This window comes from Vigna unguiculata, chromosome 1 (assembly GCF_037176805.1).
Source record: "Vigna unguiculata cultivar grain cowpea cultivar isolate G323 ecotype 2 chromosome 1, ASM3717680v1, whole genome shotgun sequence".
NCBI classification, from domain to species: Eukaryota; Viridiplantae; Streptophyta; class Magnoliopsida; order Fabales; family Fabaceae; genus Vigna; species Vigna unguiculata.
In genome coordinates, this window is record NC_140792.1 from 10,579,813 (window position 1) to 10,605,367 (window position 25,555).

General features: G+C 32.2%; 1 protein-coding gene across 1 annotated transcript; it reads left to right on the forward strand.

Moving 5' to 3' along the window:
* Nucleotides 1-239: 239 nt before the first annotated feature.
* Nucleotides 240-18,990, forward strand: ALDH5F1 (aldehyde dehydrogenase 5F1). The gene is made up of 21 exons (XM_028060447.2): nt 240-257; nt 379-530; nt 1,108-1,221; nt 1,430-1,529; nt 2,581-2,629; nt 2,772-2,859; nt 2,985-3,095; nt 7,016-7,078; nt 7,197-7,307; nt 7,814-7,879; nt 7,964-8,041; nt 8,144-8,221; nt 12,870-12,936; nt 13,557-13,642; nt 13,887-13,919; nt 14,020-14,052; nt 16,046-16,146; nt 17,460-17,545; nt 17,647-17,753; nt 17,832-17,909; nt 18,742-18,990. Exons 2-21 carry the CDS (start codon nt 399-401, stop codon nt 18,778-18,780), a joined length of 1,620 nt encoding a protein of 539 aa, XP_027916248.1. The 5' UTR covers nt 240-257; nt 379-398; the 3' UTR covers nt 18,781-18,990.
* The last annotated feature ends 6,565 nt before the right edge of the window (nt 18,991-25,555 follow it).

Genomic DNA, 25,555 nt, shown 5'->3' on the forward strand with positions numbered 1-25,555 from the left:
AACAAGTAAAAATTCTAATCAATATACCGAGCCTGTGATAATTATGTCTTATATATGATGGTATGAAAGTCGCGTGAAGACCTTTATGATTGTAATACATTTTTTATCACCGTGAATACACGTAACCCACGTGTCAGAATAAAATAAATAAGCTAATTGTTTTTAAAAGAAAAAGTAATCCACAAAATTTGGGTTACTTTCTACTTGCCACTGGAAAGTAACCTAAAACTTGTCTGTTGCGGACTTAAGCCAGAACGGTTGTAGTGACCCTAATTAACACCACATTTGTGGCATTCATTCCTTATATTTAGATTAACTTATGCCAATCATGCATCCACATTAACCTTTGTGACACTCTTGCTGATTCATTTTCATCAGACAATTAGAAACTATCGCTAATGGCGGCACGGAACCTTTGCTGCATGGCACTGCGATCGTCAAAGCATATCTCTCGCCCTTCCCATCTTCTCTCTGTTCAGATGCGGATGCAGATGCAGATGCTGTCCTCTTCTCCTCCTCTCACCCGAAAGGCAAGCCCTTTTCCGTCTTTTCACTTTTGCACCGTTTTCATTTTCTGACCTACCCACTTCTCACTGTGTCTTAATGTTTGAATTTGATTACAAAGTTTCAATCTTTTTACCTGTATTGGACATATTTACACCCATTTGTTCAAGGGGATAATTTTGATATAACGGAATTTTACGCTTATCTTAACCTTTTCAGTGAGTTTAAAGTTAAATTCAATAATTTTCAACTATATTGTCCTTAGAAATCAATCACTCTTCAATTTTTTAAAGTAATTATTATGAAAGTCAACAATTTTCAATTATAGGATAATCCATGTTTGAATGACGATACTACAAGCAACATTTAATTCTTTATTTAAAGTGTGAACGACTTGAATCTAATTTCTTATTATTATTGTTAATGGTTCGATGCCTTAAATTGATATTTGAATGACTAGTTTGATGTAATTATCGTTAGAGGACCAAAATAAATATACTTAAGGGTTTCACAGGGACTAACAAATGGGTGTTTATTATTTTATTACTATTATTTGGGATATTCTTGTTACTTGTTCATGAGTCAGGTTTGTTTGAATGGCAGATGAGCATGAATACACAGAGTGTTGCTTCCAAGCTTAATAGTTCTGGATTGCTGAGGACTCAGGGCCTTATTGGAGGGAAATGGAGTGACGCTTATGATGGAAAAACCATACAGGTATACTTGATGTTCTTTTTCTCTCTTCTTCTTCCAATGTTTTTTTGCAAAGTGCAATGGAAGAGGGGCAGCATGTACTTGCGGCTTCGTGGTCTATTAATGTTGCTGATAATAGTAGTATAACCATGCAGCCTGTTTTTTCACTTGAAATTTCTTTGTTTTAATAATGTTATTGTTTTACCATCTTATATATTTGATGCCGTGGCAGGTTTATAATCCAGCAACAGGTGAATCTATTGCAGATGTTGCATGCATGGGTGGAAGAGAGACGAATGATGCAATTTCTGCAGCTTATACTGCATATCGATGTATGAAACATCCTAGTTTGATGCTGTATGTTGTATTTCAAGCTACAAACAGAATTATAGGATAGTATTAAAATATATTAACAGAAATATCGAATATATATGCCGTTTCCTAAGATACTTAGGGTCTGTGTATTTGGAGGAGGAAATAAGGAGCTTATTTGAGTTCTTTATGAAACTTTTCAGTTTGGTATATTTCAGACTACAAGTAATGACCGGAACTAGATATGTCTTTGCCTAAGAAACATAAAGGGTGTTTGGAAAAGAGCTTATTCTTATAATCTCTTTTTATCATTTTTCATTAAGCTTCGTGGTGAAGTTTATAAAAATAATAGTTTATCTCTTTTCAACTCTTATAGAAAAGATAAAACCAGAATAACTATGTAATATATTATTATTTGTGTGATACTTAAAGCACAATTCAAAGGGAGCATTTATAGTAGCTACCCTAAACAGCAAATATACCAAAAACCAAAACATAATCACCTAAAAGGGACAGCTGGAAATAACAAACTAAAGGGGAATATTGTGTTAGTGTACCGGAAAGATAGAGAGAGAGAGAGAGAAAACAATATCTTTTATATTCTTTATTTTTCAAAATTTTGAAAAACTGAAAGAGGTACAGATCTGGACTTTACAAAATAAATCTTTGTGAACTTAGAACGTGCATCAACAAAGGTAACATAGTAAGTGTAACCAAAATGTGAGGTAATATGCGATGGTCCCTAGAGCTTAGTAAAACTTAAGTCCAAAGGAGTTGTTTAAACAGTTTCAGAGGTAGAAGAATGAACTCTTTGGGACTTCCCTATACAACAAGACCATAAATCAAGAACATTTTTTTATTGACTGAAGGAATATTGCAACGATGATGTATGAGTTTAGGAACATGAGAACTAGTATGAAGCCTAGTTTGCTTATCTTGTATGGTTTCATGGTTCCCTCCATGACTATAATGAGCTCCTTCCACCATGTATTAGTTCTTGGTTCTCTGAGCAAAAATGAAATCCTGCCATTTTGGACCATCTCATTATTATGACTAAAATTTCCTGTGTAGCATGGAGCAAAACCACTGCTGCTGAAAGAAGCAAATTTTTGAGGAAATGGTATGGCTTTTCTCTTCTGATTTCATGAGTTGATTAGGCCTGCATATGTTTCTATGCATGGTAGCTTGACCTATCATGATGGAAGTTCCTGATTTGTATTTTCTTTTGTGATAATAATTACATTTTGTCTTCAATTTTCAAGGTATGATTTGCTAATGGCACATAAAGAAGAACTTGCACAACTTATAACCTTGGAGCAGGGGAAAACTTTTAAAGAGTCTATTGGTGAGGTACATGATGGGTGAACTTCTATTATTTGGTACTTGGCCAATTATTTTTCTTTTTCTTTCTTATGTATTTTCCCTGATTGAATTTCATTATGTTGACAATATATATGTGAGTGACTATTTTACAGATAAACTATGGGGCTGGATTTATTGAGTTTTCAGCTGAGGAGGCAAAACGTGTATATGGGGATATAATTCCTGCACCTTTATCTGATCGAAGATTGTTTGTTCTTAAGCAGGTAGACTTGGTGTCTTAAATTTTTATTTCAGCAATTTTATTATACCTTAACCAATAAGGTAAGGCTTATGGGATAATGGGATTTTGCTTTCTGTGCCACTCTATGGTGCATCTGGTTTAGATGAATTGTCTATATCATCATTAAGGATTCTTCTCAGCTTAAACATCTCGTGAACCAAAATCCTTCTCATGACCACTATATGGCTCATGGTCTTTGTTAGGGCCTTAGTCACTAGGTCTATAATATGAAGACTTTATTCCTAAAGTAATAGGATGGGAAGCAAGGAATAATTGCTGAGGTAGTAGTGAGAGAGTGAGTAATGGTTTGGTTGTGGAGGTCACTAGGAGGAGAGGGGGCATTAATGATTGTGGATAGTTAGTTGTTGGTAAGGAGCATTTGTGCCTTTGAAGGAGATTTTCAGTTCTTTTGCATTTCCTCTTATGCATTCATAATACACTCGTTTTCCTGATTCCACCACTAATCTTTTATTTCTGATTGTGGTTTCTAACAAATTGGTCCATTGTGTTGGATAACTCAATTGGGGAGGATGCTATTTCGTGAAAAATTATTGTCAAGGAGTTAGTGAATTTCACTGAAGAAAACGAAAGCATAGGTAGCAACTTTGTAGAGTGAGTTTGCAAATTTCTAGTGTTCTCTTGTAATAATGCAGACCAAGGCCAAGGAAAGCCAAGATAACATGTGCATCTAGTATGAATTCTATAATGAGTATCCGAGACTGTGTTATTAGAGCATAGCTATAGTATCCAAAACTATACGAAAAGCTAGACTGCAATCATGAACTCATACATTTATTGTTTGATATGTTGGTGCTTTGATATGTAAATATGCAAAATCATCTTAGATTTGGTAGTCTCCTATCAATCTGACCTTTATTATAGGACCGTTGATGTCACCTACAACAATCTCTCCCCACAACAATTTTTGTGCTATGAATCAAGCTCGTGACTTTGGCTTTGATACCAAGTGCTTACCACTTGGTCAAAAGCTATAATTAATATTCAAGGTGCAACTCTTTCTACTTAAGAGTGTGGCAGCAGCTCAAGCGCTATGATTTAATTATGACTTGGTTCACTTAGCCTCTACTACAAGACAATTGATGCCACCTAAAATAAGGTTGTCTGTTTCTTTTGCTTTGTCTCTTTCACTTTTTGAGTTGTTCAAATCTTCCTATGTCGACATCAAAACTTTCTTTTGAGCCGTCCAACACTTTTAGATGCTCTTCTCTAGCGACCACTACACCTACTCTACCAAATGATGCCATGTGCAACTAGTTCCTTGACATGTGATCTTCACGCACCTACACCAATCTATGCTTGAAACTTTGTTGTTATTGACTTTGATAGCTACAACCTATCATCTGCAAAAGAATAGGCAAACAAAGTTGACTGATTTGTGTTTCAAGACTTTTCTTCATTGTTTTGTTGTTGATCAACCCCTAAACTTTGGTGTTGTGGTTTCCATGGCCATAATATTACTACAATATCACATTTCATGTCTCAATAGGTACCACTCCTTAAGAGACTATTTATAGGCAACACAATCTATGCTTGAAACTTTGTTGTTATTGACTTTGATAGCTACAACCTATCATCTGCAAAAGAATAGGCAAACAAAGTTGACTGATTTGTGTTTCAAGACTTTTCTTCATTGTTTTGTTGTTGATCAACCCCTAAACTTTGGTGTTGTGGTTTCCATGGCCATAATATTACTACAATATCACATTTCATGTCTCAATAGTTACCACTCCTTAAGAGACTATTTATAGGCAACAACATCCTCACGGTGATAGACAAAGAGTTTTAGTTAGCATATTTGTTTTTTTCTGAAGTTATGGCCCCATGGGCATAAAACAGTTGAAGCTTGCATTTTCCCCAAATTTGCTCCTTGGTACCATGGTCCTTTCCAAATTATTGAAAGAATAGGAGCAGTGGCGGAGAAAATTCAGTTGTCGGATCGATCCAGTATTCCATGTTTCTTTGTTAAAGAAGGTTTGTTAGAAGTTATATAGTTGAAGAGGACCAACCTACTGATTTGAAGGGTGACACAACAAGTTCCTCAGATTCGGAGGCAATAGTGGCAGCTTGTAGCATAACCAAAGCAGGTGATTTAGTTCCCAATTATTGGTGCATTTGAAGGAGTCATTTGGACGACGGTGTTCAATTTTTGAAGTCAGTTTCAACCTTTTACAATTGAGGACGTGAATGTTATTCAAGAAGCGGACACTGTTAGCGGTCTCTTGGTCAACAATATGGAGAGTTTATTCCAGATGAAATAAGAGGGGAAATTGGGCATAATTGTTGGGGGTAGTTAGAGAGTGAGTAGTGGATTGGTCGTGAAGAAAATTCTGTTATAAGTTGCTTAGTGGTATAAGAGGGGGAATTACTGATTGGATAGTTAATCATGAGTGGGGAGCATTTGTAGCTTCAAAGGGGCCTAGCTCTTGGCAGTAGGAACTTCTATTCTATTGTATTTCCATTTAATGCATTCATAATAGTCACATTTCATCATTAGTGTTTGTCTTTAACTACTGATCTTTTATTTCTGATTGTGCTTTGAAAAGTATCTTTATGGAAGTCTCCTTAATATATACATATTGGGATTGAGAGCTTTATTTAATTGTTGTCTTTATTTATTTTCCCTGTTTGTTTTATCATTTAATTATGTTCTTAGGTTTTGAAATTTGGGTAAATCCCTTTTTAGTCCCTCAAATTAAAAGGTTCTTTTTTGTTCCCTCAAATTTATTAATATAGGGTTTGTTCCTAAGCACTAAATTTGAGGGACAAAAACTAGTTTTAAACTTTAAATCTTAAATCCTAATCCCTTAAAAATTCATTTTAATTCCTCAAATTTAGTGTTTAGGGACTAAAATCATATATCTTTTTTTCCAATTTTGAGGATTAAAAAAGTTTTTTAAATGAGAGCACAGCCAGAATTACATGGTAAATATTGACATGTTTTGTTTTTAGCACAATAAGAAAAAAAAAACTACAGTCTTGGCATAACAACTTTAATCCTATTAGTTTTGTTTGATCTTCGTTAATATTTAATATAATTGATCATGTGTTTGGTATTTAGTATTTGTCACGTGTGTTTATTAAAGGAAAAATTAATGTTCATATGCAATTATTCTTAAATGAACCACTAAGGATTTTTAAATTTAAAAAGCAAAAAGTAAACCCCTCAAGGATAATTGCATGTTAACTTGAGGGGTTCATTTAATAAACACACGCTACAATTACTAAAAGACTAAACATGTGTTTAACTTCTTTAACTTAACCATTAACTCTGTTTAAACAAAATTAACGAAATTAAAACTTTTGTACCAAGGATGTAATTTTATTTCTTACTGTACTAAAAGTGAAATATACAAATACATGTTGTACTTCCACCCCTCCATTTTCTCTGTTGTAGGAGAAAAACAAAGAACAGCTTGGTTAAATAGGAAATGCTGCTTTTAAATTATATTGATGTGAAAAATGCCTATTAATAAAGCCAAAATATGGCATTTTTCAAGTACGACTGAATTTTTTTATTTTAGGTCATATATCAAGTAGGACCCAAGGAGGCACTTTCCCTGGCAAATGGGAAGTATATTCCCATCTTATTAAAGGAGATGACATTAGGGTGTAGCTACATTTTTATATCTTGAGTAATTGAAAGGTATATTCATGTGAATGCTGAGGAGGCTTTTTCCTCAGTAAATGAAATATATATTCTTGTCTTGATATCCAATAATTTAGTGCATGCGAATACTGCGGGAAATGATTGTTTCAATTGCCTTTTATACTAGAAGTTCTAGAATTTGAATTTTACCGATTCTAATATTCAATTTCTGCTTGATAGTCCTGAATCCTAATATTTACGTAGATGGCTTGTGTTAATGTCTTTGGGATTTGCAGCCTGTAGGGGTTGTAGGTGCAATTACACCTTGGAACTTTCCCCTTGCTATGATTACTCGAAAGGTATCTCTTTAGTTTTGAATCTTTACCATCCAAATTTGACCCATTTTCACTTTTAAGTGATTTTAGGAGTTTTTGAACATCAGTCATTTTAACAATGATTTGTTTTCTAATATATCAGGTTGGTCCAGCCCTTGCATGTGGCTGTACAGTGGTCATAAAACCCTCTGAACTGACACCTCTCAGTGCTTTAGCCGCCGCAGAACTCTCCATTCAAGCTGGAATACCAGCGGTAGTTTCTTAAAGATATCTTTATGACTGTAATGGAAGTTCATTGCATATTTTGCTTACAGGCTCCATCTTTTTCCGTGTGATGTTTTGTAATTTTGTAATTAAATTGAAAATTATTATTTTATTATATGTCAACAGCTTGATTGTGATGTTTGTATGTGATTCATTTTGATACTTTAGAATGTAATCTACTACGTGTTTTTGTTGAAACTATATTTAACTGTATGCAGTTATTTTGTTTCCTTTGCATGTCTTTTACTAACTTTAATGTTTTACTATTAATATTTTGGTACTGTACAATGTACTTGTTGCACATGTGAATAGGTCATCATTAGTTTCTTCCACTAGATTGTGTAAATTTTACAAAAGTCTTTGGTTACCCATCTCTTATGTTGCTTTATGTTTGAGACTTCTTCCAGTCTTTTACCATAATAAACTTTCCCTGTTTTTTTTCATCTTTCCTGCCCTTGTTTATGATTTTAATGGGTGTGGTATTTTATGACTCAGGGTGTTGTGAATGTTGTAATGGGAAATGCTCCTGAAATTGGGAACACTTTGCTTGCAAGTCCACAGGTTTAGTGACCATTTGATTTTATGAAGCAATTACCTTGTGAATGTAGTTGAATACATGAGAAAGAAATTGTCAAATTTATTTAGGTAAGGAAGATCACATTCACAGGCTCGACAGCTGTTGGAAAGAAATTAATGGCTGGTTCAGCTGAGACAGTTAAAAAAGTATGCTTTGATTTTGTCATTAATTTCTTTAAATACTGGTTCTGTGCATCTAATATTGAAAAGAATATTTTACCCTTATATGCATGTTTTTTGAATTTCTAGGTATCTCTGGAACTTGGTGGCAATGCACCTTGCATAGTTTTTGATGATGCTGACCTTGATGTTGCAGTAAAAGGAACTGTAAGCTAGAAATCACGAGAATGCATGGTGGTTGAAATAATGTTTTTCTTTTAAGATATTTCTTGATTTTCTGTGTCTAATTTGGTTACAAATTAATGTATGGAGTGCCTAAAACCATTTGACAATGAATCAAGAATAATTTAGAGTTCTTGTTTAACTTTAAAAATTTGAGCTGAAACCACGTGTTTCTTTGAAAGCTCAAGGGCTTTATTTATATTAAAAAGACAAAATTAATGCTATTAATAAAATGAAATTTAAGCTTAACTCTATCCTACTAAACCGGCTTGTAAGATGAAATTTGCACCTACATATAAGTGTATACTATAATTTGACTTTATCTCTTGTTGAGGTAGGCTCTTCATCACACGTCCTCATGCTGAGGACTGGGCATCTTGAGTTTTGGACTAGGGGTAACTCCGATAGCAGGTGACACGAGGCCCAACAACTTGGTAGGATAGACTATAATTGATTCTAATTTAAGAAAGTGTAATTTAAGTCTATCTGAATCTTATAAAACTAGTTTGTAGGAGATATTTACATCTACTTATTTACTATAATTTGACCTTATATCTTGTCGACGTGGGCTTTTTAACATTGGTTGGGTCTTTTTCTATGGGAGACACTGAAGATTTGATACCAATGAGTTATGAGCAAAGTCATATAAGTGACTTGAGGCCAACTCCTACCCAAAACATTTGCAATGAGTTTGTGAGTCTTCTTCTCTTATATGTTGTTCAACTTTCTCATTATTACTTAATGTGCGACTCAAACTTATTTGGATTCCTAATAATTTCCCTCTTAAGTGTTAGTCTTTTCCACATTAGAGGACTTTCAAATACAGTGAATCCACAAACCTAGGATTCTTCACTCACTTTTTGAGTTGGTCACCTAAACAAACTATTGATTCTGGTATCATATTAAGGTAGTGGAATTTAAGTGGAACTTAATCTTACAAAACTGGATAAGTAAGATATCAAATCTAGTACCATCAAAGTTGGGACAGGTTTTAATAATACCCACATGTAATGGTTTAGTTGCCATCTCTATCCCTTTAGGTAATAGTGAGGATGTAAGTCTTGTGAATTTACCCATTGTATTGAGAAAGAGAAAAAGACCTTGTGTTTAATATTTTATTTGTCAATATGTATGCATTGACAATACCTCTAATAAACATCAATGCTTTATTGTTGCCATTGATGTCACAAAAATTCCTACCACAGTCTACAAGCCATGGAAACCAAACATTGAACTTAGGCAATGTGGGAGGAAGTGGATGCATTAGAAAGAAACTCAAATGGGAGATTGTTGACAAACCAAGAGATGAAAATGTCATAGGGTGCAGATGGATATTTTCAGTGAAACATAAGGTGGATGGGCCAGTAGATAGGTATAATGTTAGATTGGTTGCAAATGGATACTCTCAACCTTATGGAGTTGTTCTTCTCTAGGAAAGATGAATTCAATTCAAGTTGTTCTTGCTGTAGTAGGTCAGTTTTTGATGGGACTTACACCATTTGGATGTGACTAATGCCTTTTTGCATGGAACTTTAGAAGAAGTGTGCATGCAGATTCCTCTTGAACTTGAAAATTAGAGTCGAAGGAATAAGTTATGCCACCAAAGGAAAGCCTTATATGGTTTTAAAAATCTCCAAGAGCATGACTTGGAGATTTACAAAACGCATGGTTTCCTTAGGATATAAGCAAAGCCAATGAGGTCATATTTAATTCATTAAACACTCCCTTATAGATAAACTTACACTACTACTGATCTATACGGATGACATTCTTACAAAAGATGTTGAAACAAGGAAATTGGCTTTAAAGAAAAAATTGTCAGCCCAATTTGAAATGAAACACTTCCATATAGATAAACTTACATTTCTATTGGTCTATATGAATGACATATTATTGTAGAAGATGATGAGCAAAGAAATTTACTTTAACGGAAAATTGAAGGCCCAATTTGAAATAAAGAACATGGGAAAAATGGAATATTTCTTTAGAGGTTGCCTAATCAAAAAGGAGAATTTTTATCTCTCAAAATATATATACTTGATCTGCTCAAAGAAGGAAGCAAGTTTGGGATTTATAGAAGTTTCTTTTGAACAAATTCATTGAATTGAAAATGAAGAGAGTTTGATTTTAGAAAAAAACCCCATGAAAACTTCATTATTTATCACATACAAAACTAGACATTTCTTATGTTGTTAGGTGGTAAGCTAATTCATGCATGATATGAGAGAAAGACACATGCCAACAATTGACAAAATTCTTTAGTATGTGAAGTCAAGTCCAGGAAAAGGGGCACTCATTAGGAAAAAGAGATAATTTGACCATGGAGATATGTACTAATGCAAATTATGCATGTTTTATTTCTGTTGGAAGTCCCACACCGCCTAGAGATAAGGCCAATTTAGAATATATAAGTGGGTGCAATCCTCATCTTACGAGCCAGTTTTGTGGGGTTGAGTTAGACTTAAAGTCCACTTCTTAACATGGTATTAGAGTCGGTGTTAGAGCCTATCCTAGCGAAATTTGTTGTGTTGATTGTTCTATCCGTTATCAGGCTGCTATCGGACCATCTATTAATGTCTAGTTCCAAGCACGAGATGTATATACTTCAGCGTGAGGTGATGTGTTGGAAGTCGCACATCGACTAGATATAAGGCCAATTTAGAATATATAAGTGGGTACAATCCTCCCTCACCCTACAAGCCAGTTTTGTGGGATTGAGTTAGGCTTAAAGTTCACTTCTTAATAGTTAATAACAAAAAATTACCTCTTTGATTTTGTATGTTCTTGCAACAAAGTCTGGTGATCTGGAGAAGCACAAAAACAATATAGGGTATTCCATTCACTTGCAGAAGTTGAACTTCAAGCCCTTGCTCTAGTTGTGTGTGAATTACTTTGGATGAAGATCATATTAAATGACCTTATAATAAATGTTAACATTTCTATGCAATAGTATTATTCTAACAAGTCAGGCGTAAGCATTGTCATAATCCAATACAATATGATAGGACCAAACATATTGAAATTGATCGACACTATTATTGATAATCTTGATAGAGGTCTGGTCATTACAACTTGTATCCTTACAGGACTTCAGTTGGCATACATCTTAACTAGTGGACTTCTTCGGGGTAGATTCCAAGATGTTGTAGACAAGTTGGGAATAATTGATATTCACTTACCAACTTGAGAAGAGGTGTTGTAAATAGAGGGATATCATAATATCTCTATAGTAATGAGGATAAACATTCCTAGAATCTACACAGGATTCTAGTATATTTTATTTCCTTTTTCAAAAGAATGTGATTATTACAAATAGAGGAGTTGAGAATGTAATTAGTCAAGTATTTCTATCTTAATAAGGTTTGTTTGGTCTATTGAACCACTTTCTATTGAGTTGCTATTGGCCCACCCAAAAATGTCTAATTTCACTAGAGATGTCTTGTCCTTTGCGTGAGGGGGTGATTTGGAGATTCCACGTTGACTAGAGATATAACATATTATAGTATACAAGGGGGTTTAACATTACTTTGCAAGTCAATTTTGTATGACTGAGTTATTTTCAGACTTGTATTATCACTGGTTTCAAAATTAATATTATAATTATTGTTGTATATTGTCATTTCATGTATGGTGATTGTGCTCCAAATAGTTTGTTAGATTGAGCAAAAAATATGGGGTTGTCTCAAATAAAAGAAAACAAACTCCAAATTTCATGGAGAAATGTACATTCTATCTTTCCGGAAACTCCAATTACCAATATGATTATTATTGGTCTTGGATTGATGACTGAGGCCTGCTTGACTAGGAAGTTTCAATTTTAGTTTTGGATTACTTGATTCCATGTATGCTAGTGTCAAATAGCTCAATATTTTTAATGCAATGTGGGTCTTATCGTTCATTATTTCTCCCACAGCATAACTTTTATGTTTGTTATTCAAATTACTTGAGTCTAGAAGTAGTGATGACCAACATAAGTTTAAATACCCACATTACAAAGACAAGTTCATGCTGTTTTTTCCTAGTCATCTTATCACCTTCACTAGATTTTTCTTTGTGCAACTGTTAGATGATGTAGTTTAAGTATGTGTTCTTTTGCTTCAGGTCTTATATCTAGCACGATGTGCTGGGCTGGTGAAGTGATTTTTTTAAACTGTCTTTTCATTAGCCTTTTGTGTTTTTATCCATTTTGTAGATTTTATTTCCTTGAAAAATTTTAGTAGAGGATTATTTATTAACCATGTTTGAGATTTTAATATATGCTCAAAAATAACATGCTCTCTATATCTATCAAATGAACAGAACTCCCACAACTTGGGGGAAACCTCCCCAGTTTAATATAGCAATTTTGGAGCTCGTGTTTATGTGGAATTTCTGGTTTTTGAAGATTATGGTTTCTGTGCATGGATTATTTTGTTTATTAGAATCATCAGCACTAGATTTGTGGTTGGGCAAGTTGACCATGGGGTGGCATGGTAACAACCAACAAAGCTCATAAAAATGTTAAAAAATTGAATATAAGCTTCCAATTTTTGTTAGTGTCTAAAACTGAAAGTTAAGAGGCATGTTGTAATTGTCCCTGTTCTTCAGTTATGATGATATCGCTAATTATAAGATGTCATTAATTTGATTGCAGCTTGCAGCAAAGTTCCGTAATAGTGGACAAACATGCGTTTGTGCAAATAGAATTATTGTACAAGATGGTTAGATTTAAAATATAGTAAACTGTCAATTTTACAATTATATCTGTCATCTCTTGTAACTTCTCATTCAAATGTATTAATGTTACATGTTTATGATTCCCAATTTATGAAGACTTTTAAGAGAATTTGATACTTTTTTGTTTGCTAATCCATTTGATTAAGCTCCTTCTCCTTAATGGTATGAGTTTCGGAAATGTACATTCTATCTTTTTGATGAAAAGTGCTCTTTTATATCAGTGTTGCTGATATGATCATGATGACATTGTGAAACTTTTCTCGATTCTTACTAGCCTTGTGTAGCCTTTCAATACCGTAATCACTAACTAGGCTAATTGATCATGGCTACTGTGTGAATGGATTCTTATTTAGTTATGATCTCATGATATGACATTGAATTTGTTGCGTTTTGAAAAATAAAAATTTCAGAAATAAAACCGGAGAATCCAAAATAAACAATAAAGATAATTGCAGTGACATTCTTATGAAATTTTTCTCCAAAGAAAAGTGCTTTTATATTACTTTTGATGGTTTTGTGTGCTGTTTGAAGTTCACACAAATTAGTACATTATTTGTCTTGATACTCTTTGTTTTGTTTTTTACTTCATCTTTTCTTTGTGAAGGTATATATGAAAAATTTGCAAATGCACTCCGTGATGCTGTTTTGAATATGAAAGTTGGTGATGGTTTTAGTGAAGATGTGGCACAGGTAGTTATTGGTCTGTTTTTGTTTTAATTTATTATGCTAGTTTCTGTTTTTTCTTTCATCTTAGTGGGGTAATCTTCAATCAAATATAATTCAGGTACTTTTTGATAAATAATTACTTTCTTTTCCAATATTTCCCTTATATATATATAATATGTTGAGTGTCATTACTGTGTAGAGAGTCCTCTCCTAAATTTAGAGAAAATGAGTCATGGTGTAACTCAATTTCATATCCATCTCTAAACAGGGCCCTCTAATCAATGAAGCTGCTGTGGAAAAGGTTTGTGTTTCTCTTAATATTTCATTTTCTTTTTGCATTGTTAGAGGGTCTCCTAACTGATAGGAACCTTTTCTTTTTGCTTTGTTGTTTTTACTTACAGGTTGAGTCCTTAATTCATGATGCTACATCAAAGGTTTGTAGTCTTTGCTATTCCTGCATGTGATTATTTGCTTCAACTCCCCGACTCCCCCCTATGTAAGGCTGGGTATGGTCGATTCTGATTTAAGCTAAACTGAACTGTTATTGAACCAAATTTTATTGACTTTATAAGCTTAGAAGTATTGTTGAAATTGTTATGATCGAAAATGATTTTGAGGTTTGGTTAACCAGTTCTTATTAAAATCTGAACTTTATCTTTTCACTTATCAACATGTCATATATCTTCATCATGTGACATACCTTGTGATAGGACTGACTACGGCATAGTGTACCTGTAGGATTTTTTTGTGGTCTTTAAATGCTAAACTGATAAATATGTCAGCATCTCTACTGAATGGTGACGTTGTTGCTTGAATATTGGAGAAATTTATTATTTATATAATCTTTTGCTATTGGAGTGAATGATTCCCTCTTCCTTTGGTATTAGTGGCTTGTTCTTCATAACCATTACAAAGCTTGTTGTAGTTAATGACTTTTGCTTCTCGTTGCTGTTCAGAGAATAAACATTTTGCTAATTCAGAAAAAGATAAAAGCTTTGAGCTGAAAATGGAAGTAGTGTTGATTTGGAACTCGGATTGTCAATAAGTTTTTTCCTCTTCTCTTGTGGATGAGTTTGGTTATAAACCTTATAGGAGAAAAATAAACAAGTTTTCCTACCAATCTTTGATATTGAGTTTTTTTCTACAGAAGTGTCTTCACTTCCAATTTTATGATTTTAACATGAAGTCCTGAAGTTTTACATCCCAACTTAATTGTTTCTTCGAGGAGTTCAAGTACGAATTTATTTTAGGAGATGAAAATCCCCGTTTTTGAATAAGCAACCTCTGTTCCAAGGAAATACTTAAGTTTTCTCAAGTCTTTCATTTCAAATTGAGCCACTAATTTTTCCTTTAAAGCCAATTTCTCTATTTAATGATCTCTTGCAATAATCATGTCATTCACATAGACAACCAGTTGTGTAAATTTACTTCTAAAGGAGTCTTTTGTGAATATAAAGTATGATCTACTTGACTTTGCTTATATCCTAAAGAAACCATCCCTTTTCTAAATCTCCCAAACCATACTCTTGGAGATTGTTTAAAACCATTGAAGTCCTTCTTTAGGAGGCATGCCTTATTCCTTCCGCTGTGAGTTTCAAATTCGGAAGGAATCTCCATGAGCAAAGAAATTCTTCACACTCAACTGGTCTAACCCAAGATGAGTTGCTAGAGTAAGAACAACTCGAATTGTATTCATCTTTGTTATAGGAAAAAAGTATTCTCATAGTCAATTCCATAAGTTTGTGTGTATCCTTTGCAACTAATCTTTCTCTATACTTGTCTACTGACCCATTTCCCTTATTTTTTCATTAAAATATCCAAAAGAACCCTACGGACTTTTTGTCTCTTGGTTTGTTAGCAATCTCACATGTTGAGATTCTTTCTAATAAATCTATCCTCTCTATCATGATTTGAGTCCAATGTTCACTTCTCATGAGAAATAGGATATTTAACATACAATCTTTTTCCCTTGCTCAACGCAGGGGGTAAATTCTTAGTAACACTTATGTCCTCATTAATTACCTTTGAGGCTCCTCTTCTCTGAGCAAGACAACTCTTCTTGCTCTGGAGTCAAAGTGAGTTGTCTTCTCTAAATAGTTTTTCTCGCCATGGGTTGGTTCGATCCCATTTGTGACGACTTCATCACCTGAATCTAATTTACTACGATTAGGATTATGTTAGTGAATGAAAACAGAACATCCAAACAATGTTATTATGAAAAACCAAGGTCTTTCAATTGTCTATTTGCCTTCGTCTTTATAGCTATGGTGTATGAAAAGAAAAACTTATATTCAAAATGTTTTCTCATTTTGTTTCAGATGTACACAGTACAATTCTTTTGCTCTTTGAAAAATATTCCAAGGTGGATAAATATGTCTAGTAACAAATGGTTATAATTCTCACAATTCATTTCCTCTTTATCTGAAGGGGGCCAAAGTAATTCTTGGGGGTAAAAGACATAGCCTTGGATTTACATTTTATGAACCAACGGTGATCAGTGATGTCAACACTGATATGCGCATATCCAGGTAAATCTTTTGCGATGTTGTCTAGGTTTTTTATTTGTGTTTCTCGTTAGATTGCTAAGAAATAACTGGCAACTTGGACATGATATTTTGATTGTTTTCTTCACTAACTGATATTCGCACAACATACCTCAGCTTGGGTATATTATAATATCTGGCCTTGTTAGTTTAGTGGATGCTGCACCTTAGATATCTGGTGCCCATGCATTAGTGAATTCAAATTTTAAATTTCTTAAATAGTCAGGAATAAGATAAGATCAACATAATTGTTATTGAAAATTCAAAGGTTTTTCTTTTCTTTTTAATATGCTCAATGCCCACGTTTATGGATTGTTAGAAATATAGTTGCAGGAGTGGAGACTACGTCCAATAATATACTTGCAGTGCCAGTGCATACTCAGTTGTATGCCAACGAGTTTAGCGGAATTCAAGCTAACACCTAATCAGCTCTAAAGCACTTTAACTACTCTAAAATGGATATTGTGTGTTATCTCTGTCAGAATTGTGAAACTTATTTCGATGGGTTAACTTGTTAGAATAGGTTAACTTATTTATAGATGTACTATGGTGGTATCTATATTGTATCTATTAGACTTTTCTAAGAATGATAGTTAGAAAAGGTTTTATCAGAGAATTAGAGAGATATAGGGTGTAAGACACTATGTAAAGCGGATGTAGGATGTATGCCTTGAGCATAAGAAGAGAGCCCAATCCTTGAAACTAGTCCATTAGGTGGGAGAGCCTAAAGGCTTAAAGTACCACTTGGGACTCTTACCAACATATTATCAGCATATTCTGTCACTGTCATTCTTACATTCCTTAATCAAACTCCACTCATTCACCTAGAGTCCTTTCCCAGTTTATCACCTTGATTTTTGTGTAAAACTTCCTTAGTTATATTCTAATTATTGACACGTGAATTATAGTTTCCCTGTCACTACAGATAATTTGTGCTTTTTCTGCTTTCTTTTTAAGATAATAAATTGGATGTTCTGGGGTTATAGATTCGTTTTTATATACACAAGGTTAGTCTTTATGAAGTACAAACTGCGAATGAGTTTTGTAGAAACGCAACTGCAAAATTGTTGAATCGTTTCACTACATTGTTTGTACGTCTTCTGAAAAGCTAGCCTTCACCTGTCTTTGCTGTATGAGGTTTCAAACCAATGTAACTAATTCAATTTATTGTTGTATATTTCCAGAAATTTTAGTATAGCTTCATTTCACTTTGCCTTGTCATAGAAGGAATTTTGTTTTCAATTTTCAGTGGACTTTTTTCTCTGGTTAATTCCTCTATATGATTTGTCTTATACCAGAGAGGAAGTATTTGGACCTGTTGCACCCCTTTTGAGATTCAAAACTGAAGAGGATGCTATCAGAATTGCTAACGACACCAACGCAGGTAGTTCTTGTTTACTATATTTTCTAGCTTGATTCTTGTTTACTAGTTTGGTTTAACGTTGTCAAATGTTTTTGACCATGAAACCGCATATACATATGAAGGTCTGGGTTCATACGTATTTACAAACAGTATCCAACGATCATGGCGTGTAGCTGAGGCTCTAGAATATGGACTTGTTGGTATTAATGAAGGAGTAATTTCAACTGAGGTGCGTTCCATTCCTTATTCAACGAGATTAAGTTGCAATGTTGTTTTTGCTTATGGGTTTATCCATGCATTGATGTAGGTGGCTCCTTTCGGTGGTTTTAAACAATCCGGGCTCGGAAGAGAAGGCTCCAAATATGGAATGGATGAATATTTAGAGGTACGGAAAAATTTTCAGCTCTGTAATTTTACTATACAAACAAAATTCCTTCAAAGTCCATGCTGATTATACTCCTGCAACTTTTCTCTTTCAAGGTTTGTAACACTCAGTTTGGTTGTGGTTTAAAGTAGGCTTTTTCTTCCTGCACTTCCACAATGTCATTGCTCAACCCCCTAAGTTAAAATGACCAGTTTACCCTTTGTAAAAGTAACTCCCAGATTTACCTCTGGAAATTTCTCCAATATGATTTCTGGACTAAGATTTCTAGAATGGGATTTCCATAACACATGAAATACATTATGGAATATGCTTTGCGGAACATGATTTATGTTTAACTTTAGAAAACTGGCTTGCTCATAAGCCTAGAGCTTGATCTAAGTCCATTTGGGTCACAGGCTATGCCAAAAATAGTTTTGATTCAATTTAGATAACTTTTTTGGCCTAACATTTTTGGGTCATAGGCTATGCCAAAAATGAAGTTTGCACACTGGTCGTTTCTTTCTGCACCCAATGTTAGTGTGAGGAAAAGAGAACACATTCGTATTCTAGCAGAAATATACATGAACGTATAACACACATTATCAGCTCGATGCTACTACTTGTTTTTAAACTGTCTAGAATATAAAGTTTCGTATGTTAAAATTTAATTTAATTTTGCTAATAACCCTGTTCAGAGGTGTCATTGTGTTATATATAGTTAGTGTATGTATTATTCCAAACGTGTACACGCCTTCTCTTTTGGTGTTCTAATGCTTCATCTCATGCTCTACTTTGAAATTTTACATTATTACGTGTGATTTTATTGATGTTTATCCCTATTTTACTTTTCCAGATAAAATATGTGTGCTTGGGAAACATGAACAAAGAATGAAGTATGACGGTGCCAAGTTAAAAGAGAGGACTTGAAGCATATGCATAGATCTGCGTGCTTGTTGTACACAAATAAAAACAGACTTTGTTCTGTTCCTTTTTCTGTTTCTGTTTTTCATTTCTTTCTTTGAGATCTTATTCAATATTGAAAATTGCTCTGTATAAGATACGAGGTTAAAAAAACAATGCAAAAATAGCCTTTTGACCCTTCTGCGGTAACGGTTTTTTTCTCTGGGTTTTTGCGGTATCGATCAAGTGATTGCACGTTTACATTAATGTTTAGATAATCTAAAATCTTGATTTTGGATGAACATTTATATATTTGGCCTTATATTGAGTAATTGATTTTGAGCTGAAGTAATTTTAGATAATTTTGTGCAGAAGGATAATAAATGTATTATATTTTACTATTTACTAATTAGCTTTAAAAACAAAGCGTCTGAATATAAAATTATTTTATTTCAAAACCAGTTTTACACAGAATTCATTTTCTAATAAAGAATTTATTTGAAAGAAAAGTTGAAATCAATTGCCCAAACAAGCTTAAAAGTCGATATGTGAGTATTTTGAAATGATTTTCATAAACTTTTGTATTTTAGAATGTACATTTTGAAATTTTATTTATTTATTTTTGAATGTACATTCTGAAATATAATATTTTCATTTTAAATTATGTATTTAGGGTCATGTTCTTTTAAATAAATTTACTGTCTAGAGAAAATAGTAAGCGAAGATTTGAAGATTTGTTCACTTTTTTTTTAATTGATTTATAGATGATGAAACGAGCGGAAATGCACAATTGTTACTTTTTTTCATCTTCTCTCGTGTAAAGAGATTAGCATGTAAAAATTACACTTTTACAAAAAAGACCCGAATTTTAAAGATAAAAAATGTTTTCAAACTAAATATTATTTATATCACAAAAAAATAAAAAAATAACTTTATTTTTTTCATAATAATCATTAATATCTAAATATTTAGATGTTAATTTTTTTTTTCAAAAAGTAAAGACATTATTTAAAAATAAATATTATCTTTTTCAAAATTAATGAATAATAATGTTAAAAAAATTAACTCATCTAAAATTCATTTCATATTTTTAAAAGGGCAATTCAGTCAATTTTATTTTTTATCTATTCAAATTTTCTTTTTATCTATTACTTCCATCCTATGATGCACCGATACTTCAACTTGGGTCACGTATCCGTGTCCAACACGTATTGTATCCGATACTTCAGGATACTTTAATGATACTTATCAGTAAAATATCTAATCTATAAAGTAGTATTATACTACAATAAAATCTTTGAATAATGACCAAATTTTCGTGACAAAAAATAATTAGTCACTATATAGTGACCAAATTGACAACTAAAGTAGTTTCAAAAAATTATAATTGGTCTCAAAATTGATAATTAAAATATTTTCAATTATGAATTGTTTTTAAATTGGTCACTAACATTAGTTACAAGGTTTTGACTATCAAAATAATTAGTCTTTAATTAGAAAATTTGGATTCAGACATTAACAATCATATATTTATTATGTTTGTAGGAATTATTATACACTTTTCAATATTTATATATCACGTATCTATCACGTATTGTATTATATTATTTTGAAAATAAACGTATTGACGTATCAGTATTGACGTATCAGATACACGTATCATATCTGTGCATTATAGCTTCCATCAAATCACTCACAAACTTCACTCTCTAATCTACTCAAAAATCACCTCCAAATCTCTTAAAAAAAACCACATCAATTTCACTCTCTAATTCTTTCAATATCTTCCTCTCCCTCTCTCTCAAATCAATCTATCCAAAAGAACACACCCTAGATCTTTAAATATGAAAGAAAGAATATATTTTAAATTATGAGTTTAAAATCTATATAATCTGAAATACAGCTAGAGTGAAATTATAGAAGTGTGGAAAGAAGTTGACGACAATAAATGTGCTAGGTTGTCATATTTAATCAAATCTTCTAGTTATGAGATGTGCAAGGACATTATCCTTACGGACTGATATTAATATGTGGGGCCTAGTATTGAAGTTTTAATTTTTGTTAAGATATATTTTTACGTATATAATAATATTAGCATATGAAATTTAAGAAACTAAAATTGTTTTATCTAAATAAGATATTTATTTAATTTAAATTTCATGTATTTTTTTTTTAATTATATTAAAAATTCTCTAAACGAAACTCAAATTTAAATTGTCCATCCAAACACTACCTGAAGTTAAAAAAAAAATCTTAAAAATTAAAGAACCTTCACCATTAATTGCTCACTACTCTTACTTTAAGAACATATGATGTCACAAATTAAGGTATGAAGAATGCTATTCTTACTTTAAGAACATATGATCTCACAAAATAAGTTATGAAGAATAAAGGCAAAGTTAAGGATTAGGAGTTTGTCTCTTGATATTATTTCACTACGACTAAACCGTGTACAGCAAATGGATTGAGATGTCATAAATTAAAGAAATTATTTTTTTGATACATGTACATTTTGGTCTAACAAATTATTATAAAGTTGACTTGATGATTATACCCTAAATACATGTTAAAGATGTTGGACTAAAGAACAAAGCATGCCTTAAGAAAAATTGTTTTGGTGATGATGTTTAAAGATTTTGACGTTGAAGATGTATTATGTATTAAAGTTTTTATTGCATGTGTTTGAGAGTCTTATATACTGACAAGAGTTTCACTTTAGCATACAATCAATTTTAAAATTAATTAAGAAAAAATTGAAAGGTTAAAAACATGTAAAAAGGTTTTGAGTTTGTATTAATCGGTTAAGATTTTATATAATTGATTAAAGACAATTTTTCTTCTTACTGAATAATAATAATAATAATAATAATAATAAAATTTCTAAAATAATAGTAATTAATTTTAGAAATAAAAGAAATAGAAATATTAATATTATAAAATTATTTTTATAAATTATATAATATTATATATGAAATACTAACAATTATAATAATAGCACACTATTGCTTTCATGATGTTCATTTGTAGCATGTGACACCATTCTATTATAACATTTTATAACATGAGGTAACAATACCTTAATCACCATAAATGTAGATAAGATATTTATCTATTAAAAGATAAGTTCAATCTAATAAAATATGTAGGTCAAGAAAAATAAGATTGAGAAGTTAGAGTGAGTCCAAGTAACGGAAGAGAGAGAAATAGAGGAAGAAAAGAAAGAGATGGAGAAAGAAAAGCAAGCTAACATCAAGAAAACATTTATTATTTTATCTTTTTATGTTATTATCTATTATTTGTTCATAATTATTCTTATATTTATAGTAAGTGAGATGTTCCTAACTTCAGTCTAATTTATATTTAGCTTCAGTTACATATTGATCGTATTTATTTAATTTATATTTATCTTGAGAGTCACACACTGATTATATTTATATAATTTATATTTAACTCCAGTCACTACAAAAAAAATTGCATTTAACGGGAGTTATTTAGCGAAGGTTAATATAACCTTAGTAATGGATTAACTTAACTGAGATTTTTAAAATCTCTGTTAAATCCCAAAGGTTTAGTGTTAAACCTCTATAAAATAGTGTAGGTTTTCAAAACCTCCGTTAAATTACAAAGGTTTAATTTTAAACCTCTAAAAAATAGTATAGATTTTTAAAACCTCCCTTAAATTACAAAGGTTTAGTGTTAAATCTCTAAAAAGTAGTATAGGTTTTAAAATCTTTGCTAAATTACAAAGATTTAGTTTTAAACCTCTAGAAAATAGTTTAGGTTTCTTTCAAACTCCAAGTTCAAACTCCATAAAATGTATACAATTATTACTTCTAATATTTTTTTTTTGCCAATTTATTTCTATGAAAATATATGTAATGTTCCTTAAAAATTATTTATTAAAAAAATACATGTAGATTATTTTCTTTTAAAAAAAGCCTTCCACAATTAATTCACATAAATTTTGTTATATAAAATTATCCTAAAGTAATTATACTTATTATGATTTATTTTTTAATAATTAAATTAAGTGTCGTTATCAAATTAAAGAAAATGTGTTTTATTTTTATGATAATTTTTATTTTAAAAAATATGAAAGTAATTTTATAATAAATAAAATTAATTTGGAGCAAACTAAAGATCCATTTTTCAAATTATAAGACATTCTTCCTCTCACATCTGTCAAACGTCCATCTTTCTTCTTCAACTACTTCACACGACCACGACACAATATTTTTCGCACTTCCTAACAACAATCTTACGCATTTTGCTTTCTCCTTTGCTCTTGGCAACATCATTTTTCTCAGTCTTTCGCTCTTGGCATATAAGTTTGAATTTTAATCTCAGTGGTTCACTCTCTTTTAGGTTTTTGTTTGCACTTTCATTTTCTCTTCTTGCTCTCTCTCTCCCCTCTCGTATGCTTTCTCTGTGATTCACATTATTATTGTGATTTTCACATGTTATGCTTTCTCCGTCACATGTTCATCGCAACAACTTAAATTTGCTTACGATATGCGATTATTGGCTCATCACAAGTTCATTGTTTTTCTCCAGGTAATTTTTTCATAGTTTAAGTAAAATTTTCTCTGTTCCTGAAACTTAAATCTCTAATAAGAGTGAAGACCATTTTCGTCGAGATTCGAAACCTAAATCTATTGTTATTGGCATCACGCTGGAGTTCACCGACGAAGACAGAGGGAGCGACAAGGGAAGCGTGGAGATGTCGTGGTCAAATGCGTCCAAGAAGAGCAAGTCGTTGAAGTTCATTAATAGAATATGAATGCAAAATTAGCAGTGCCCAACAGATGCGGTGAGGAGTTTTTAATATCTAAATACTTCATCTACTGTTGTTCATAATTTAAGAAGCTTCCACAAAAAATAAAAGTAAAGAAGTTCATTAATAGAACAAAAATTCAAGTTTAAGGATCACTTTCATCCATAACTAATGATATAACCTTTCCTCTCTTTTTTTCTCTGTATCAGATTCAATCGTGTGGTTAGTGGTGGTATCTCCTCCAAATTCTTACATGCATTCTGCTACTTACTCCCTCATTTTCTAAAGATGATCGAAAGGTAAATAACATATATTCCAAATCCTTTTTTTTTTATCTGCAATAAATTACTCTTATTGCAAACATATATATCTTCTAAGTGTGTACAATACTTCAGAAGCTATATCTTTCCATAAATTACTCTTACGTTCTTATCTTATTATGATTTTTTTAAACAGTTCTAGTGATACTTTTTTTCTTAAAGGAATGTTGGATTTCTTTCAAGTTAACGAGAGCTTTGGATTATTGGTCCGCAACTTGCTTTTCAGTGTCCCTTCTAATTTATATATCCTACACTAAACTCTTTGCTTCTCTAACTTTATCCTCCAAACGCTTTGCTTCTCTTTTCAGGTCCCTTCTAATTTAAACTCTATGCTTTCACAAAGTTTTTAAATACTTGTCGGTTTTAATCTGAAATAGAGAATGTCACATTTAATTTTCTCAACCACAACTAAACATTTGATTGTGCTATACTAAATTTTCTCAGTATCAACCTTTTCTTTTTTAAATCTTGTGTTCGAACATCCCAATTATTCATATTTAGACTTTATTTTGTTTTTCATTTAGACTAAATAGATAAAAATGCGAAAAATGTACACAAGATAGATTATGATCTACAGAACTAAAACCTACCTACTTATCACATATAGACATAAACCTAATCTGACCTAACATATTATTAACGTTTTTCCCGTTTGCTTACATAAATCATATATACGTTGCTATTCACTCCAATCACTAGATAGGTTAAATTTAGCTTTGTTTGAATTTTATTGATCAGCACTTTGCATTTAATTTATGTTGTTGGTACTCTAATTAATTTAATACAGATTTACATAGTCTACATGGGGGAACATCCGAAGGGCATGGAACGCACAGAGTCACTTCATACTATTACGATTCAAAGTGTCATCACCAGGTCACATATTATCACACAATTCTTGATCCTAGTTTTCATTATTCGCTTCTAAAATAACTTTGATTAAAATTCAAAATGGTATCCATGTAGCAGAGTTGCAGTAGATACTTTGGTGCACAGCTACAAGAGTTTCAATGGATTTGTGGCAAGGCTGACCAAAGAAGAATAAAAAGGAATGAAATGTAGTTTTAATATGATTGTGAATCTATAACTATATAGATGTATACCTTTTGTGAAAATTTGGAATGTTTGGCAGGAATGGACGGGGTGGTTTCTATTATTCCAAACAGAATCCACAGTATCCAAACATCAAGGTCCTGGGACTTTCTTGGCTTCCCCGAAAATGTCCAAAGAACAAAAGAAGAAAGTAACGTAATCGTTGGAGTACTGGATACTGGAATTTGGCCTAATTCCACTAGCTTCACCGACGGAGGCGTTGGTCCGCCACCACAAAAATGGAAAGGAACATGCCAGAACTTCACTTGCAATAAGTAAGTGATGTTTGTTATAACATGCTACAACACATATAGATAAAAAGCATGTCTGGTTTACTAAAGATGGACCTAATGGAAGCATTATACATTATTCTGTTTACTTGTTATATCTGTAAACACATATAAATAAACTATCAAATACAAAATTCAAAATATTCAGCGTATCAAATAATTAAATTTTGGTGTTGACATTCTTTTAAGCTTACCGTTTCCAGTTAAGGTAGGAACTAAGAATTCTTAGTTTCTTAATGTCAGTTTCTAAGAAACTTTTGATCCAAAGTCACTGGCCCTTGTTCCAGGATC

What these genes read in the sequence shown, in the direction of transcription:
- ALDH5F1 (XM_028060447.2), top strand. Translation starts at nt 399, where the DNA reads ATGGCGGCACGGAACCTTTGCTGCATGGCACTGCGATCGTCAAAGCAT. An exon ending in AGCTTATACTGCATATCGAT is followed by an intron (nt 1,530 to 2,580) that starts GTATGAAACATC and finishes TTTCCTGTGTAG; the next exon opens with CATGGAGCAAAACCACTGCT. An exon ending in TAGAATTATTGTACAAGATG is followed by an intron (nt 12,937 to 13,556) that starts GTTAGATTTAAA and finishes TTCTTTGTGAAG; the next exon opens with GTATATATGAAAAATTTGCA.